Consider the following 19,175-nt stretch of genomic DNA (forward strand, 5'->3'; position numbering starts at 1 on the left):
TCCTGACCAATATTTATCCCTCAACCAACATAACAAAAACAGATTGCTGTTTGTGGGAGCTTGCTGTGCGCAAATTGGCTGCCGCGTTTCCCACATTACAACAGTGACTCTACTTCATTGGCTGTAAAGCGCTTTGAGACATCCGTTGGTTGTATATAAATGCAAGTCTTTCTTTCTTAACGCCTTTCCAAGCCATCCATAACGTTATGTGATAAATGTTAAAAAGGCAGCTGTCTATTTCACCAGCTTAGAATAGTTTGCAGGGTACAGTACAGGAATACAACTACAAATGGCGCTTGATTTGACTCCAGCCATCAATGAAACCTGGGTTTGCCTTGTTTATTTTTGTTTACTTAGTAAATTGGCATAAAAGTGTGCTGATAGTTTGCGATTCTGTGTAATGCTTTCTGATGAGAACAATGCTGCAGATATCCACTGTTAGTTGTTCCAAACAAAGCTCCCAGAATGGGTATATTGGGGAAGAGATGGAAGACAGACCGCAGCCCCAAAAGCCCAACTGCACTAGAGTGATATTTCCATTTTCTACACAAACAATGGGTTTTTCACCAATCTGAGACTGACTTTAGTGGCCACTGGCAACTGCATCCTGCAGATAATTCTCCATCATTCATCGGGTGATGTGTTCAACCAAGTTAGACACCATGACCTAAGCACCAATTAACGTTTAATAAAACTGAGAATCACTTTAACAAAAGTGTTCAATAAACCTTCCCTAATCAAAACTTCTGTGAATGCTGTTGGTAAAGAACAATTAAAGGATAATCATTGTGAACATTGATTTAATTATGCATATACAGGTGTGTATAACTGTCACTTTATGGGATGTTAATGGTAAAGGAATAAGTAGAATATCTTGATAATATATGTTTATCAAATGGATTTGTTTAATCAAATCAAGCAAAACAACCATTCAGTATAATTCTATCCACAAATCCCCACATTGAGTGCTAATCTGACCCACGTTGTTACAAGGAGCTAAAAATAGAAGAAAGAGAAAATAGGATCAGAGTTATCCTGGTTTGCTTTTGAACATTACCTTGCAGCTGGTCAAGGGGTGGCATAAGTAATGCCCAAGAGCAGATCACCTTCCTACCCTCTCAACCGCGGGCAACTCATGGCATGGAGATACCCGGTAATGGAGAAAAGGAGAAAAATTGAATAAAATATCTTATTTAAAAAGTGTGGACAGAATGGTGGAAAGCAGATTTGGCTTCTGGTCTCTACTGAGTTCCTGATTTCAGGCTTCCAGTTACAGAAGGGGGACTGAAAGGTGCTTTCATCAACAAGAATGAATATTGGCAGGAAAATCATCCTCCGGCCTCAAATTGGTTGTCTTTTATTGGTATTGGCGGAGGCCTGGAAGCAGTTAGTGCATGGCTTGAGAGAAAGATGGGGAGACGTTGATATTAAAAAAAAAAAAAAACATTTTAAGTATAGATGCTAGGGGGATAGAATATAAAAATAGGGAGGTATTGCTTCAGTTGTACAAGGTATTGGTGAGACCGCACCTGGAATACTGCATACAGTTTTGGTGTCCATACTTAAGAAAGGATATACTTGCTCTCGAGTCAGTACAAAGAAGGTTCACTCGGTTAATCCCGGGGATGAGGGGATGGACATATGAGGAGAGGTTGAGTAGATTGGCACTCTACTCATTGGGAGTTCAGAAGAATGAGAGGCGATCTTATTGAAACATATAAGATTGTGAAGGGGTTGGATCGGGTGGATGCAGGGAGGATGTTCCCGATGATGGGTGAAACTAGAACTAGGGGGCATAGTCTTAGAATAAGGGGCTGCTCTTTCAAAACTGAGATGAGGAGGAACTACTTCACTCAGAGGGTGGTAGGTCCATGGAATATGCTGCCCCAAAAAGCTGTAGAAGCTACATCATTACATAAATTTAAAACAGAAATAGACAGTTTCCTAGAAGTAAAGGGAATTAAGGGTTACGGGGAGCGGGCAGGAATTTGGACATCAGTCTAGGTTCGGATCGGTCATGGCCCTGTGGGTAGCGGAGCGGGCCCAGGGGCCGTGTAGCCTGATCCTGCTCCTATTTCGTGTGTCTAATTCTGTTAGATTCAGGAGATGGTTCTGTGATAGTGGATTGGCGGTTATGATCAGATCAGCCATGATCTTATTGAATGGCGGAGCAGGCTCGAGGGGCCGATTGGCCTACTCCTGCTCCTATTTCTTATGTCCTTATGTAATTTATTTGTTTCATTAAATGACTGCCAATGACCATAATCCTGCAAAGTGTATTGCTCAGTGCAGGTCTGTATTTCTCAAAAATTATTCTGGAAAAAATATCATATGCGCAAGTTTGCTCAAACTGCTTTGTTCCCGAGATCCAATTAGGAGTTTAATGTAACTGATCTGACTAGAATGCTCTATCCCCCTGAGGTTCAGTGTGAAACTTTAAAGTTACATATAGTTTAATAAGTGTTAACGTTGTGAATGCTATTAAAGCTGTTTATATTAGAGTTGAAAATTTATGATTGTCAATTTACAGCTGAATTGCAGCAGTCCGAGTGTGCAGAGATGTTCACTCAGATGGTAATACAGATTAAAGACTCACCACCTGACCTCAGAATTGGCCTCTTCTTTGAAGGAAGAGATTTGCATTGGGTTGAAATAAACAGCCCGATGTGAACCTCGTGCCTTTTTTGCCAAGAAGAAAATCTCTACATGTTTCGAGCAGGGAATGTAGTACCTCCTGGCAAATGAACTGAATTAGACCATCTGGAACTATAAACCTTTATTCATTTCATTCAGAATGAAACACTCTGGTCTATTCTGATGTGGCCACTATGGGGCTGTAAGCATTGAAGGGGAAAGTCTTAAAAGGAGCGTGTACTTCATGTAAAATACTCTCCCTGCTTAATTAATATACTCCGCCCCCTGCTTAATTAATATACTCCCCCCCCCCCCCCCTCCTGCTTAATTAATATACTCCCCCCCCCCCCCCCCCTGCTTAATTGATATACCAGAGTCATGTGAAATCTTTTCAACAGCAATACTTGGCTAGCACTGACTTTTTTTAAAATTGGTGGTTCGGTATTGGCATCCAGAATGGAAAAGAATGCTGATTGTCACTGAATGACTGACTTTTTGTTAAGATTGGCAGAGCAACTATTTCTCGACCATTAAACCAAAAATGGCAGGCAGGGAGGGTTCTGACCTACACTGTTGCCCAGCATCTGGATGGGAAGTCCATTCATCAGTGTTCTTGTATGAGGACCCGGATTAAGCAATTAGTGAGGAATAAGCCTTTACGTAGCATTGAACTTGTGTGTGTAGACCATTGAAGTAGCTAGCAAGGCACTGTCCTGCTAGATCATTCTACCATGGTTCAGGCAGGTGTTTGTCAAACAGCTGACAAAACTGAGGCATGGGACTTCAGAAGCCAGGCATGGGACCATGTTCAAATATCCAGGATTTAGTGCCTACCTTGATTAGGTTGTATGGAAGCAAACAGTGGCTGCTGGAGCCACTGTTGGATGGGGTAGATGTGCGCTCGTGCTGTAGTCAGGAGGGTGGTTGAAGTGCATTCATGAACTATATAGAAACATAGAAGATAGGAGTAGGCCATTCGGCCCCTCGAGCCTGTTTCGCCATTTAATGAGATCATGGCTGATCATCCAAATTCAGTACCCTGCCCCTGCTTTCTCCTCAAATCCCTTGATCCCTTTAGCCTTAAGAAATATATCTAACTCCTTCTTGAATATATTTATTGAATTGGCCTCAACTACCTTGTGTGGTAGAGAATTCCACAGGTTCACCACTCTCTGGGTGAAGAAATTCCTCCTCATCTCAGTCCTAAAATGCTTTGTGCTTCTCACTGCTGTTCAGGAGAAGTTCCTGGTTTCTGCTGTCTGCCTGGCAAGGCTCAGGCCCACAATTGTCTAATGACTATCCTCCGGGGGAGGGGGGAAGTAGGTAAGCAAGATCTTTTTGGGATCAAGCCGGCTCCAAGGTGACATGACTGGCAATAGAAGATTGGAACTGGATGGTTACTTAGTAATATGATACCTGAGACAGGCAGTTTAGCAGTACTCTAAGGCACTATTAACTGGCCAGTCAAGCAGTTAAACTCCAGCTGTACCTCTGCACACACCATGGGGGTCCCAGAGCCTTGGCCCTTGCCAACCTGCGCCTATGTTGTTTGGGCTTGGATAGGTGGAATGGGCCCCTTTAGAGGGAACTAATCAGGTAAAAGGACACTATTTAGACAGTCGTTTCTTTTGGAGACTCTTAAACATGATGGTGGGCATGTGCCTGACCAAAAGAAATGTCAGGTACCCATGAGGCTACACCAAGCCAGTCCATAGATGGATTTTTCCCATCTGGTAAGAAAGATCTTGTGACTTTTGTGCATTAAGTAAATGAGAGGAATATTTAACATTTGAAGTACTGTTCCTTGTAGTAATGTTCCCCTGTAATGGGATCTAAAGCTGGCTTTAGGGAGTGGATGTGCTTTAATTTGGTACTTGACTAAATGAAATCAAGTTCGGGAGGTCGGAAAGTTAAAACATGATCCATTTCTCAGCGTTAACATTCTGTATCTTGAACACCCAATAATTCACCGAGTAAAATCTAAATGGCACCAGAGTAACTTCTTTTTGAATTTTTGATTTTGTTTCCTGTGATACAGCTTGTCTGAATTTGAGTATAATTCTTGAAAGAGAAAAGTATATTGCCTTGTCTTGTTTAAATCAATTTTTAAATAGGAATATTTCTAGCGATGTTGACAATTTAATAAATAAAACTGAAAATTTGAACCTGTATCAAAATTTCGGAAAGAGCTTTTGTCTTCCATAAGGTTTCTTGAAATCTGTCCATTAGTTAATTTACTTCATCAGTAAATGAAAGTGTTTATCAAACAGAAATTTTAGTAGCATTTAGGGCCCTGGTAATTCTATCACTCAGTTTATCAATCTAAATTTTAAACAGAAACTTGTATTTTACTTCATTTTGTTAGTCGGAGTTAACGTCGTATATTTGTTTCCTCAGCGTGAAAGAAGAACAATCCAGAAACTATCCTGATGAAATTGAGTGTAAAAATCCTGATGTCCTATCTCTGGATAAACTCAACCAAGTCCTAGATGCAGACAGTGACTCTGAAGTTGACAGTGGTGATGACAACAAAGCTAAAAATGGCCAAAAAAAATTGTCTTCCAAAACGAGACAAGACGATGAGAGCTCGGAGATTAACGAAGAGAAGGCAAGAAGCCGTCAATACAGAAGGCATGTAGAGTCATCTAGCGAGGAAGAGCAAAGTCACCATCAACGTATGGGCCATTCGACCAAAGAAGGCAGAAGTAAGAAAAGCAAGAGCCACTCAAAGAGTTACAGAGATCAGGAAAAGAGCTGCAGAAGTGGGGAAAGTTCCAGCCATAAGGAGCACAAACGTGAGAAGGAAAAGCATAGAGAAAGAGATCATGGTAGAAAAGAGAGAGAACGAGAAAGATATAAGGATAGCAAAGATCAGAAGAGAATCAAGGAGGAAAAATCTAAACATAAAGACTACAACAGTGGACGGGACGAGAGGCAGAAAGAAAGAGATGAACAAGCGAGAAATGAGAAACTCAAGGAGCGAGAGCAAGACAAAGTAGAAAAGTATACAAAGAAAGATGACAGAAGAAAGGAAGAAAAGTACAGAGAGCAAGACCAAGAAGAGGGAAACCAAGACGAGGAGGCCCGTGAAAGGGAAAAGGAAGGAGAGCCCTGTGAAAGACCTGATAAGAAATATGGAAGCAGTGATATAAGGGAAGATAGCTCCAGCAATACCTCGGAAAAAGAGAAACCCAGAAAATGTGATCACAAGAGATCCAGATCTGAAGAAAAAGGAAGTGATGAAGAACGCAGTGTAGAAACCAGAAATAATGAAGTTGAGGACAAGAATCTGAATTTGCTGTGTGAGCAAAAACCAAAAGATGATCCAGAAAAAGAAACAAATGGGACTGTACACACCCAGCAACTCAGTAAATTTGTCAAGCGCAGCAATCTGGAGACTATTACATCTGCAAAAGAGCGATATCTTGCAAGGCAGATGAACAGGGCTTCAGCAAAGTCATATATTGAGCCAGAGGAAAATGAGTAGTTTTATTGGGATTAATGTCTACAAAAATTCAAATTTAAATGTATAAAATAATCTTTGAAGGTTTTTGTGAAGTCTTGTATGAAACCATAATAACTATTAAAAACAATTCTTCACCTCCTAACCCCTTAGTAGTAAGCCAAGATAATTGTGACATGGTGAATGGAAATGAATGGTGCAACACATCACTTTTGAATCCGCATTCTGGCATAGGTGTATATATAGGTATTTTAAGGCAGGCCAGTCACCTTTTATTTTCCCCAGTAACTACAAAAATAAATACTTTGGGGTTTAAGAGTATTTTAAACAATGTTCTGCTAAATTTGATATTTTAATTATTAACTTATAGCATTTTTTCTTTATGGTAGAACTATCAAAGATGTTGCAGACTATTGTAGATAGGTCATAGCTTTAAATGCCTTGCTAAACTAAACTTGTGGGAATAATCTGTTGTAGCTGAAACGTCAACTTACCATTCTTTAATTAGGGAGACTTTTGTGAGCTGGTATTTCATGACTGCAATGGAAAAGGCAGAAACTCAGAAGGTCTTTGCAAAGTTTTAACTGCTTGCTTTCTGTTAGCAAGCCTTTAAATGCACCATAAGGTTGGTTTAATGTTTTTCAATGAAAGTGGGACCTCTTTTGTTTGCACTTGTGATGGTTCTGTTTCAGAAAGGAATATTTTCAAGCTACTGAAATAATTACAATCTTTTTTTATTGAAGCTGCCATAGTAAAAGTTTGTTTCAATTTTGAAAAATGCTGCAGACATCATTGCTGATATCTGTGTTTATATGCAGGATTAATCTTGCACCCAGCATTTTGGAAGAGGGTGTTCATGAGTCTAAGAGGAGGGTCCACCTGTCTCAAAAGGCTAGGTGATGGTTTTTGGATGCTTACCCCCCCCCCCCGCCCCACATATCTGCCTGTTCCTCACAACCATTTGTTATCTGTGTGACTTAAATGTAGTGTTTTGCCATTCCAGAAATGACCTTTAACAGTCCAACAAATATGGTAGCATTTCTGAATGAAATATTTAAGGGAAGCATACTGAAAATACTTGATTTGATAAATTCTCTTCTATAAGGGGTATTTTCAAACAGCACAGTTTGCATTCAGTGCAACACCAAGGTAATATTGCTCAGACAGAACAAATGGATTATGTGGTTTAACCATATTTCCATCTACCAGGAAATGTTGAGTTTGCTGAATAGGTGAGCTGCCTGCAAGGAGGCAGGTCTCAAGGAAATTTGAGCAGCTGGGTGCTGGCTGATTTGACCATGAGAGTGAGGAAATAGCTGCTTTTGTCCTCTGTCTCTCGAGAACAGGATTATCGAAACACACTGCTGAGAGTCAAGTTATTGCAACCTAAAGATGAGGGAGAGGCCATTTGGCCCATCTTAGCTCATCCATCCCCCCCCCCCCATAAAAACTCTTTCCTTACCCAGCACCTCATCTGAACAAATCCAAGGTTTTCACCTCTTAAGTCCCCTCCATCAAGGCCAGAGTCCCAGTTTCTCCAGTCTTTTTGTAACATCCCTTTGACACCAGACACCAACCACATGAGTCTTCTCTGCACAGCTTCTACGACTAGATGTTTTTTGTTTTTTTTGGTTATTAAAACAAGGTGATTAAGGTGCTGTCTGACCAGTACTGTACAGTTTTAGCATGGCAGCCTCTGATCTAGCAAGACAGTTCAGCATTCTACTTGTTTCATTTATTGCAGCTCTGCAGTGATTTGACACATTGCCAAATCTAAAATGCTGCCAAGTCTCTTTCAATTTCACCTTTTAGATATTTCAACAAGATTGACTATCCAACACTTCTTGGAAAGACAATTACAAGAAATAGTCAATTCTACACTAAATAAACACCTGCATATGCCAAATATTTAACATGGTATTGCGTTGTGGGTTAAATGTACTGAGTATTAGATTCATGGTTCCTGCCCTTGATCTCTATCTAAGGATGCCTGCTCGGAAGTACGTGCTTGGTGAAGACAGTATCAGGCTTAGCTATGGCCCAGTGACCTGCTGACTCTTGTTAGCTATCCAGCATTCACTTGCAGAATAACTACTTGGATGGGGTACTGGATGCCCAGCTGTACCCTGTGGAACTGCACACCAACAAGGAGTCAGAGCATTCAGGAGGGGAGTGTTCAGTGTACGTAAAGCCCAACTAACAGCAGGCAAGTTATTTGCCTCAAAAGATATTTGAGCTGAAGCATTTTCAAATTCGTCATGAAATAATAACCTTGCTAAAAGTTAACGGCCCGGATTTTACAGTCAGCGCCGACCGAACGGCACCAGCCGTTCATTGCCCACAGACTTTCTATGGGATTTCGCACTGGAAGTTGCGGTAATTAGAAATCCAAAACAGCGCGATGCCCTTTCCAGGGGATCTGGGAACTGTGTGTCTCCTTAACCAATCAGATGAAAGAATCCTTGCTGAGGCACGCACAGTCTGAACCAGGAAGTGTAAGTTAGAATAGTTAATTCGATGCCAAATCATGTACAGAAAGTGAAATAATGAGGGGGGGGGGGACAAAAGATGGGAAAGAGGTCGTCGTTGTATGTGTCTTCACACTGTTCCCTTTGGGGAACTGTATGAAGTGGTGGAAGGATTTCTGGCCGTGATTAACGCTCCTTCCGTGACCGTAACCATCTTCGTACCAGCCATTAGGGTGGTTAGTCTTATGGCGGGAGGGTTTTACGGGCTCCCACAACCCATACGAGGGGGGGGGGGGGGGGGCACCCACACCCACACCCACAAGTATCCCGCTGGATGTCAACCCAGAATTTAGAGCCGGATCTCCGACTCCACTTGCCGGGACTGTCTGGAGCGGGGTTCGAAACTCTACGCCTTCTGGCCCGGCGGGGATGCTACCGCTACACCAAAGGCCCACTCCGGGAAAGAGGTAAGAGACAAAGAAAAAGTTAAAAACATTTTTTAATTTAAAAAAAATCTCAACAATAATTAAGATCTGAAGGAATGAGACTCCACACCTGCAAAAGTTAATTTCAGTGCCAGGTTATTTGGCATTAATTTATACTTATCTCACCATTTAAAAAAAAAAATCACAAAATTAAATGGACAAGCCCCAACTTTTCTGCTGAGTTGAGTAGGTATCACATAAGTGCTGCAACTCCAAGCCCTTCCATGTGTTTCAAGGGCGAGTCCCTTGGCGAGATACTGGTATAGTGAAGCTTCTATAGGAGCAGGGCAATTCGGACAGCAACTTCCTGATTTCCGCATTTAATTGCGCATGTGCAGTCGTCGGAAGTTGCTGTCCGATTTATACCTTTAATAGTGGTGAGCGCCGAGAGCCTCACTGTCATTCTTACCACAAAATCCTGGCCATTGTTACGACTGCTAAATTCATTCAAAATCTCAAACTTCGGGGCTTTTGTCCTGACTAACAGTATAATCTGAAAAAGAAGAAAAGAATGACAAGTCTAGGAGCATCAGAAGAGATGCTGCTGGGTTAATTAGAAAAACATAATGTCCCCCTTCCGCCGATCGGGGCCTTCAGACTGGTGTTACAATTTCTGTGCCTCCCCCCCCCCACTCCAACCCTCTGTTCAGCCTCCCACGGAAAAAAGTCATCTCTCGGATGTTGGGTGGCACTGTTTCCATTTCTAGCAGCAAGAGCATGCATCCCCAGAGTCTGGGTAAACTATCAATGAGATGTATGTCAATCAGAGCGCCTGATATTCATTGAATTCTAAAAATTGGAGAAAGATGAGGCAATCTGGGCCTGTTGGAGATTCGTATGGGCCAATTTACCACCCTCACTGTCTTGGTGCCACCCCTTCCCCCTCCCCACAAGCAGTGCGCTGGCCAGCATCAATGACACACCAAGAGTGAAGCACATCACCTAAATCTCCAGTTGATGGCAGCGTAACATTAAATGCACTTCCCAGCTGAAATGGTGTACTCACTCCCCCCACCGCCCCCATCTGACCATCCTTTCCCAGTCTTAGCTAACAAACTACCTCAACACAATACCACCCAAATGCATACCACTGCATCAACAAACCAAACCATAATTCTAAATTTACTCATTACAAACTAACTTTCACAAAGCTAAATGAAACAATTAGCACTTTGGTTTGTGATTTTTTTTCAATCATAGCTTTTTATGCAGACTGAACTATGTAAATTCCAAATTGATAAATTAATATAGCAATCAGTCTAATTAATGCTATTCTGGCAGGGACCACCTGAATGTGACTGGAGTATGTTAGGGAATTCATCACAATGCAACTTGAAATTTTCTGTTTTCGACAGACCCTTGCAAAAGGGAGCAATTAATTTTCAAATGTGAATATAGCGTGCGGCACCATTCTTGTGGAACTGCAGTCTAAAAAGTGAAACCAGCTCCCCAAAATAGCAGGCTTTTTTTTGCCCTATAGGGATGATCTTCTACGGAACACAATAGGGAACAAAACCGTTCCTACATTACAACAGTGACTACACTTCACAAAGTACATCATTGGCTGTAAAGTGCTTTGGGACGTCTGGTGCAAGACTTTATTTTTTTCTTGTCTGCTTCTGTTGGAAGCCTTGCAACCTCAAATACATTGCAGATTAAGCAATTTATTTTAAATTAATAGGGCAGTTTAATTGTTATCTCTTTATCTTTGACTTAGCAACAGCACTTTGTTCTCTCTCCACTATCAGCTTGTCAGTATATCAAGACTCTTTTTGTGTGGAAAAAAGAAAAGTAAATTAACTCAATGATTTCAAAAACTCCTCACTTATTTCACGGGGAAAATAAACTTTCCTTTAAAAGTTGTTTTAAAATAAGATATTTAAAATATTACTTTTCAAAAGCATACAGAAGAAAGGAAAATTGCCATTTCACTGAAACTGAAGATCCTGTAAATGAATAGCCCAGGTGAACTATGGTAGATGGGCATGAAGCAATGAGAAGTTCATATGATGTTTGCCTGGTTATATACAAATTTGTTAAATCGTCAAAAGTATTCACTCTAGCTCATGGAAATGATAAACTTTATTTAATAACCATGTAAAATAATATCAATAACTAGGCACATTTGCATGATCTAATTACTACAACAATTTAGAAATATAATTTGCATACATACAAAAGCTGGACAAAGACATTTGACAGTAATACTTAACAGTAGTTTCAATAAACAGAATTGAGCAACAAATACAGTAGACATACAAAAATGGCTTGATACATTAGCAGCTGCATGAGCAACCTCACAAATATAGAAATACTGTACTTTAAAAACAAAAGGTGAGTAAAGCTGTGTACACACTAATGAGCAGTTAATGATCTTTTCAATATGCAGCAAATTCCAACAGGTACTTTTTATATGACTGGAACTCTAGATTCTTAATCAACTCTTGAGATAATGTTATAGTGCATGAGCCTGTCAGCCATTCAATGTGACAACTTTATCCAGACTATTTACACTCAGTTTTTGTATGTGTGTTATGTTTACATTGTAGCAAGTTTGATTGATAACCAATATGAAGCAAGATTTTAAATCATTGTCCATTAGGAACATTTGGACTGTTGGGCCAACTATTCAACTACAGGCACTTATCCCTGGGTTGAGGAAAGGAACAATTGATCAGCATTCCCATTCCTGATTGATTGCTAATGGAAGTGCGTTTATGTAGATAACAAGCGAAAACAGTCTAATCTAATGGCAACAAAGAATTTAAAGGCAGCTACTGTCATGATTTATGGCCACTTTCTGCATCCTTTATTATACCATTTTAACACCCCTTTCTTTAAAATTAAAGACAAAATGTGCTTGACTGAATTATCCCATAATCCTAAATATTCTAAAAGGAACCACCTTTTTTATGCCCTGGAATTGCTCAATGATGTCATCAATGGGTGGAACCTAATGACATCACAGATGGAGCAGTTCTACACAAAATGTCTGCGGCCATGCTGCCTCTCACTAAACAGTAGCATGAGGTGACCGAGAGATACCGATCAGTGTAGGATTATGGGGTCATTTACTGGAGCGTACTTTCCCTTTAATTCCTTCATCTTAGTATTTTACTATGGAGTTTGTACAATTACCTAAATCAAGAGATTTTCATAGCTTTTTTTTTTAACTTCTTGTTACCAAATGCTTACTTAAATTATAAGTATATAGGTTACTGTTGAGGGACTTTGTCTGATTTGGTGGAATCCCTTTCCTGCTGAAATCATACAGAATTAGTTTGCAGAGCAAAAGAATTGTCAGAAAAAATATTTCTAAATATACAACCAGCAAAAAGACCACTTGTAATTAAGCCTGAGGGAACATCACATCTCAAAGAAATTCATTTTGCCACTGCTGAACCAGAGGTTATTTATTACAACGATGCAAAACAGTTGTGAGTTGTACTGCAGCCTTCTATCACAGGTTCAAATCCTGGCCTCTACTGACCTCCTAACATAGCTTTCTAATGGATGATGAGCTGCAATCTCGACTGAAGGAGAAAGGGGGTGGAAAGGGACACACCTGCTCCACCACCGTACTTCCTAGTGATCAAACAAGGAATGGCAGTGATGATGTGCTTGCAGGTGGGCCAGAGGCAAATTTGGGAAATAAACTGTAGCAATGTATCTCATTTTTATCACTTGGGGGGGAAAAAAATCCCAACATGAATTGATCATTTAGCTTTTTTGGGGGGAAATAATGTTTCACCACTAACAAAATAGTGTGTGGCTAGTCCAAGTATTTAAGAGGTTAATCTCTGTGCTAAAGTTAATCAATTCGTAGGCCACTAGATGGAGTGTTTTACTGCACTGTATATTTGAAATCTTTCCAATATATATCTCAATCTTGCTGACTTTTTTTGCAATATTTGCACAGCCCTTTTAATGAGCTGGATCCCTTCACCTGCTGGGTCTCCGTAATTAACTTTTAAATTGATTTTACTGACAGTTACATTCTAATGCTGCTGATCCCAACACAAAAATAAAAATAAAATACAGTGAATACACTGAATGGCAGAAGCCCCTCGACAGGAACATTTATGTTAAGGGAACAATTTCACCTGTATTAATTGTTTCTAGTTCAGAAATGTTTAATATGGGCCACCTTTGAGTGTTTTGTTTGCTGCAGGGGTGTTTTTACATTCTTTTTATTAAATGTTTTTTTGTAAATTTTATTAAAATACTTTTCCTCTCACTGTGCTGCAAGCTGTTTTCTGTTGGCACATGCAACAGTAACGGCAGGGGCGACTGCAGCCAATTCATCTAATTCTCCCTAGCTATACAAAAAAAGTAGTAAGTGGCTAAGCGGAGAAGAAAAAGTCAAAGAAACATTCTGCTGGGTGCTGCAGGAAGAGAAAGAGGGCCCCGGTGGGGAAATAAATCACATGTTTCACTTTGACTGCTTCAGAGCCATGTCATTTGGTCTAGCCATTTAAAAAAAAAAAAAATTAATGTTTTGAACAAAGTAAGACTGATGACCTTAACATACGCCTGTGAATGGTGCTTTGATTAGAAGAAACTTAATCTATATTGCCTAGTGCTTATGTAAACTGTGCCACCACTTCATATTTGTAGAAAAATAACTCCATACTACGCATCCCACTTGAAACTTGAGCAGACAGAATCACATAGAATATAAAGACATGAGCTTTGTCCACAAGAGTACACAATTAAGGTCCTGTTAATTGACTGAATCAGGTAGAAGTAACTGCTGTTAATGACGTAGTTATGGAATGTTGCCAGAACAGTTACATGAATGAGTGATGATGCCTTTTAAGGTGTCTAGATACAACACATTTCAACTCACTATATAATGTAAAGTAATAACTGCAACTTAATGTTACTGTAGTTGTCCTTTTATTTGCAACAGGAATCTCTTGATTACACCCAATACAGAATTAAACTTTTTCATGTCAAGAGGGAAGATTGTTTTTGCATCATGGAATTTGCCCCTCTACCTTTTACAATGGTTGTTAAGCAGAACGAGCATTTCCATCACAATTTGGACCAGGCATGCATGTGAGATAATACCATTGGCCACTTTGTAACCTCCAGGACAGCATTTGCAGCACCATGGGCCTGAACCAAAATCAATAAATAGAATGCAAACTCCACACCGATTTAATTACTTTTTGAACAGCTCAGTCATTCAGATATGCAAAGTCTAAGGATCACGTTACTATCTGGTTGTAAAATAATGTAATTTGGATTATAGCAAGTCAGTGGATGTTGCTGTTTTTTATCAATTGACTTTCACCTTTTTACACATTGAACTGGTGATGTTATTTGACTAGAAAATCCAGCATAGCCATCACATTCACTTTGAAGCCTGTCTTGAAACTTGTTTAAAATTTAAAAAGCATGTATTGGGATGTTTTGTAAAAATTATATTCATTTCCTTTAATACATTTAAAACAGAAAATTATTTATGTACAAAAAGAATGTTTATTTTTCCAGTTATCTCTTCCTTTGGATGACCTGTGAATGTTTCCCATTTACCTGCACTTGTTAAAAAAAGCAATGACCTAATATGGAAACGAGGACTATAAGGAATAAGGCACCCTGAACGTAGATGTGAAGTACTCCAGCAAACTCAACCAAAAGTCAGGTTCATGACTACACTTGGACAATTCACAATTTTAAGCGAATACACAAGCCAATTACAATGAACCTTTAACAACCCAACAACAATCCAGCTTACGTTAAAATCAAATTTATAATTCACTTTTGAAATGTTGTTTGAGACTTGGTCATAAAAAAATTCTGACGTTGTAATTCACCAATAAATTGCTTACCTTTAAATACAAATACCAATTGCTCAGTAAAATACACAAAATACATTATCGGACATAGCAACAGTCTGCAGTCACGGGTATTCATTCTTTATAAAAACAAATGTTTAGCATAATGCCCTGTGGGCAGTAAAAAGAAATTAGTACATGTTTCTGACTTTTATCATTGTGTTTTTACATATATATGTGTGTGTGTCTTTGTGTATGTTATTTAATGGACTCCAGTACAATATAACAAAAATCTAAAGAATTTGAAGGGAATACTGACTGAGCTGCAGTTTGAGGATCGCTCTGTCTCCTTGTGTCTATCACTCAGGGAACGATTTTTGACCTCTTAATACCACTGGGTGATCTGAGCAGTCAGTCCAAGAAGTTAAGGACACTCACTACAGCTGAATCAAACAGCAGCCAGGTGGACACCAGAATTAGTTTTATTTTCTTCAACTTCTGGAGTTATGCTTTTCAAAATCCGCTGTTAAAGAAAACATAAAAAGGCAAATTATAAGCAAGTTACGGTATATCATTTCTTTGAATATAACAATAAAAATTAAATGCCCCTAGAATCAACATACTACAAAATACATAAATGATTGATTCAGACTTATTTTATAACCTAAAACAATATAGAAAAGAGAAATGTCTCTGGTATTGGGTTTACTAGTGTACCATGCAGGCAGTGTGTACTGATGTTGTAACACAAGCTGTATAACAACACTGCTTCAAATTTACAGAGCAGTTTGCTAAACTTCAGCCTGATAAATGCATAACAACCACTCTGCATCATTAAACCCAACACATCCCGTACTGTGTTTGCCATGTTGTTCGTAGACCAACACCTTATCTACTCGTCACAAACCACAGTTACAGATTGGTGCTGTTTGCTTCATAGTCCTTTGTCAAATTGCTTAAGCTCTCTAGAAACTACAACTCTTGCAGCAAAAGTTAACGTTCTATTGTTTTAAAAATACAACCTGAAATGATCATTAGGCAACTTTTAATCATCTTAAACATAATACACACCAACTCTCCCAACAGTGGAGAAATGAGCCCCACAGGTCAGGAAGGTCCAAGGCTTCATCCTTCTATGGTGAAGCAGCTGGGCAGCAGCAAGCTACTTCAATTGGCTGTGGCAGCCCCGGGCATGGGGGAGGAAAGAAAATCACTCACGATAGCTATCCAGTAGCAGTAGGTATGTGGGGGGGGGAGAGGACTGCTGACATTGGTTGAGGACAGAACTGAATAGACCACTCGCACTTTATCTCAGCTCAGACATGAAAAAATGGCCACCTGGGTGTGATATCTGGGGGTCACCACTTTTAGAACATTATTCTGATATGCACTGCCTCCTTCAGGAGAAGAAGAGTAAAGACTGAATACTGGAGGGAAGGAAGTGCTATCAATAGCCCATGTAAACTTGCAACAGTAGTTTACAATATTTATAATATATTAATAGAACTGACATAACGAGTCATAACGGCACAGAAGGAGGCCATTTGGCCCATTTGAGTCCATGCCGGCTCTCTGTAGAGCAATCCAGTAGGTCTCATTCCCCCGCCCTATCCCCATAGCCCTGCAAGTTTATTTCCCTCAAGTGACTATCTAGTTTCCCCTTGAAAACACCGAGTGTCTCCGCTTCCACCACTTCCATTGGCAGCGAGTTCCCAGTCCTCACCACTCACTGCGTAAAAAAAGTTGTTCCTCACGGCCCCCCTGTATCTCTTGCCCAAAACCTTAAATCTGTGTCCCCCAGTCCTTGTACCATCAACTAGTGGGAACAGCCTTTCCCCGTCTAGCCTATCCAAACCCATCATAATCTTGTACATCTCTATCAAATCACCCCTCAACCTCCTTTGCTCTAATGAAAACAAATCCAGCTTCTCCAACCTGTCCTTGTAGCCAAGATTCCCCATCCCTGGAACCATTCTGGTAAATCTCCTCTGCACCGTCTCAAATGCCTTCACATCCTTCCTAAAGTGTGGTGACCAGAACTGGACGCAATACTCCAGTTGTGGCCTAACCAGCGCTTTATAAAGGTTCAGCATAACTTCTCGACCTTTGTACTCAATACCTCTGTTTATGAAGCCCATGATACCATATGCTTTGTTAACTACTCTCACAATATGTCCCGCCACCTTCAGGGAGCTATGCACATTAACTCCCAGGTCCCTCTGTCCCTGCACACTCTTTAAAACTGTGCCATTAAGTGTATATTGCCTCTCCCTGTTCCTTCTGCCAAAATGCATCACCTCACACTTCTCTGTATTAAATTCCATCTGCCACTTGTCTGCCCATTCTGCTAGCCTTTCTATGTCCTGTTGCAGTCGATTGGTATCATCCTCACTGTTTGCCACACCCCCAAGTTTGGTGTCATCAGCAAATTTAGAAATTACATAAGAAATAGGAGCAGGAATAGGCCACTTGGCCCCTCGAGCCTGCTCCGCCATTCAATAAGCTCATGGCTGATCTTGGGCTCAAAGCCATTTCTCTGCCCGCTCCCCATAACCCTTCACTCCCTTATCATGCAAAAATCTGTATACTCTGTATTCCAATATCCAGATCATTTATATATATCTAAAAAAGCAGTGGCCCCTGCACTGACCCTTGGGGAACACCACTGTCTACCATCCTCCAGTCTGAAAAAACAGCCATTTACCACAACTCGCTGTTTTCTGTCCTTAAGCCAATTCCTTATCCAAGCTGCCACTGACCCACCTATTCCATGAGCCTCAATTTTGTTAACCAGCCTTCTATGTGGTACTTTGTCAAACGCCTTCCTAAAGGTGTTTAACTACTTCATGACATGATCATTTATCGGCTGTGAAGTTGGGTTCCCTTTAGGGGTAAATATCAAACAACTGGTGTGATTGTGTTTTATCTGTTGAGATAAATAACCAATTGATCTGTTTTTGATTGAGGGAGAAAAATCAAAAATTACCAAACTAGATTGTGTGTTAATGGGCCTGGACCCTACAATCAACTGACTCAAAAGCAAGAGTGCTACCAACTGAACCAAAACAACACCCAAGACAAGTGAATAGCGGAGCAATACAGACCAAGATTTTCTCAGATTCAGTACTTGGTCTATGCTGAGTCAACTGATCGCACTACAACTTGGTCCTGGGTTGGGGAAATCAGCCTATGTTCTTAATGCTTTCTGGCAACTCTTGCCGGAAGAATATGTAGATAATTTGTGTGAGGACAAGATTAGGTTCAGTTGTGCTGCCATTTGCGGTTCAGTAGATTTTGTAGTGTATGTACCTTTAAGAGGAACTATGTTTTTGAAGCCCCTGTATACTGTAGTACCAGTAGTGACCACTCGGGTATATAAGTCTGTGTAGCGTCTTGTGTTGTTAGTTCACCTCAACTTTGTTCAGTAAACACTTGTTCAATCAACTCCTGCATTCCGTGTCTCCATTAACACATGGATCGAACAGTGGCGACGAGTTAGAAACAAACTTACCTGCAATTCGGCAGCACCTCAAGGGGATCGATTCCTCAGACAAAAGGTCGAAGCCAGAAGCAAGAAAAGAAAAAAAAAAACTGTGGTTTCACCAGCTAAACGGGCTGGTGGCAGGTAGTGCACTGATCCTTCCTGGGCTGCGGCGGGTTAGAGCTCAATCGGGTGGCTCTGCAACGGGGCCGGGCAGCGAGTCGGGAAGCAGAAGCAAAGAGAGAGAGGGAGGGTGGAGCACTCAGGGCGCGGCCGGTGCTGCAAAGCAGGTCGGCGTTCGGACCGAGCAGAGGGAGGGGAAAGTCCCAGAGGGTCCGCTCCACGACGGGAACGGTTCTCCAAGTAACGGAGAAACTATTGAAGCGATATATTAAAAAATAGAAATACCGTGAAAAGCTGCAGGTCGCAACGGGAACCGCGGAGAACAGCATTGGCAGCAGCGGCGGGAAAGCGCGGGAGGCGCCATCTTAACTCGGCGGGGAAGAAAGAAAAGCGTGGGAGGCGCCATTTTGATCCATCGGGGACGGAGGAAAAGTGCGGGAAGCGCCATTTTAGATTTTCAAGATGCCGAAGACTGGCAATATTACTGCTTTCGATAGTGATATAGAAGATTGGACCACATATGTGGAAAGAGTGGAGGTATATTGCAAGGCGAATGAAGTAGCGGATGATAAAAAGGCATCGGTACTTTTAAATCTGATGGGCGCAAGGACATACGGGCTGTTACGAAACTTGATCACTCCAGCCAAACCGATGGACAAGAATTTTAAGGAGATTGTTGATACCTTATAGGAGCACTTAAACCCAACACCGCTGCTGATAGCGGAACCATTCAAATTC

At 40.7% G+C, this 19,175-nt stretch overlaps 2 protein-coding genes and 1 long non-coding RNA gene across 4 annotated transcripts in view; 2 read left to right on the forward strand and 1 right to left on the reverse strand.

Moving 5' to 3' along the window:
- Positions 1–6,242, forward strand: part of nsrp1 (nuclear speckle splicing regulatory protein 1) — a 41,403-nt gene extending 35,161 nt beyond the window's left edge. The window contains exon 7 of the mRNA XM_085964980.1: positions 5,032–6,242. Coding sequence (XP_085821106.1) covers positions 5,032–6,121 — 1,090 coding nt within the window. The 3' untranslated portion in view covers positions 6,122–6,242. The remainder of the gene's footprint in view (positions 1–5,031) is intronic.
- A 2,360-nt stretch (positions 6,243–8,602) lies between these two features.
- The window catches only part of LOC147102485 (uncharacterized), a 63,709-nt gene continuing 53,136 nt past the window's right edge, over positions 8,603–19,175 (forward strand). Inside the window, exon 1 of the long non-coding RNA XR_015073272.1 lies at positions 8,603–9,032. This is a non-coding gene — a long non-coding RNA (uncharacterized LOC147102485). The remainder of the gene's footprint in view (positions 9,033–19,175) is intronic.
- The window catches only part of LOC147102486 (sodium-dependent serotonin transporter-like), a 92,014-nt gene continuing 83,953 nt past the window's right edge, over positions 11,115–19,175 (reverse strand). For both annotated transcript variants that reach the window (XM_085964981.1, XM_085964982.1), the window contains exon 14: positions 11,115–15,356. In XM_085964981.1, the coding sequence (XP_085821107.1) occupies positions 15,282–15,356 (75 nt within the window). In that variant the 3' untranslated portion in view covers positions 11,115–15,281. The remainder of the gene's footprint in view (positions 15,357–19,175) is intronic.

The sequence above is a fragment of the Somniosus microcephalus genome, chromosome 22 (assembly GCF_052327205.1).
Source record: "Somniosus microcephalus isolate GS21.2 chromosome 22, FLI_Smic_1.0, whole genome shotgun sequence".
NCBI lineage: Eukaryota > Metazoa > Chordata > Chondrichthyes > Squaliformes > Somniosidae > Somniosus > Somniosus microcephalus.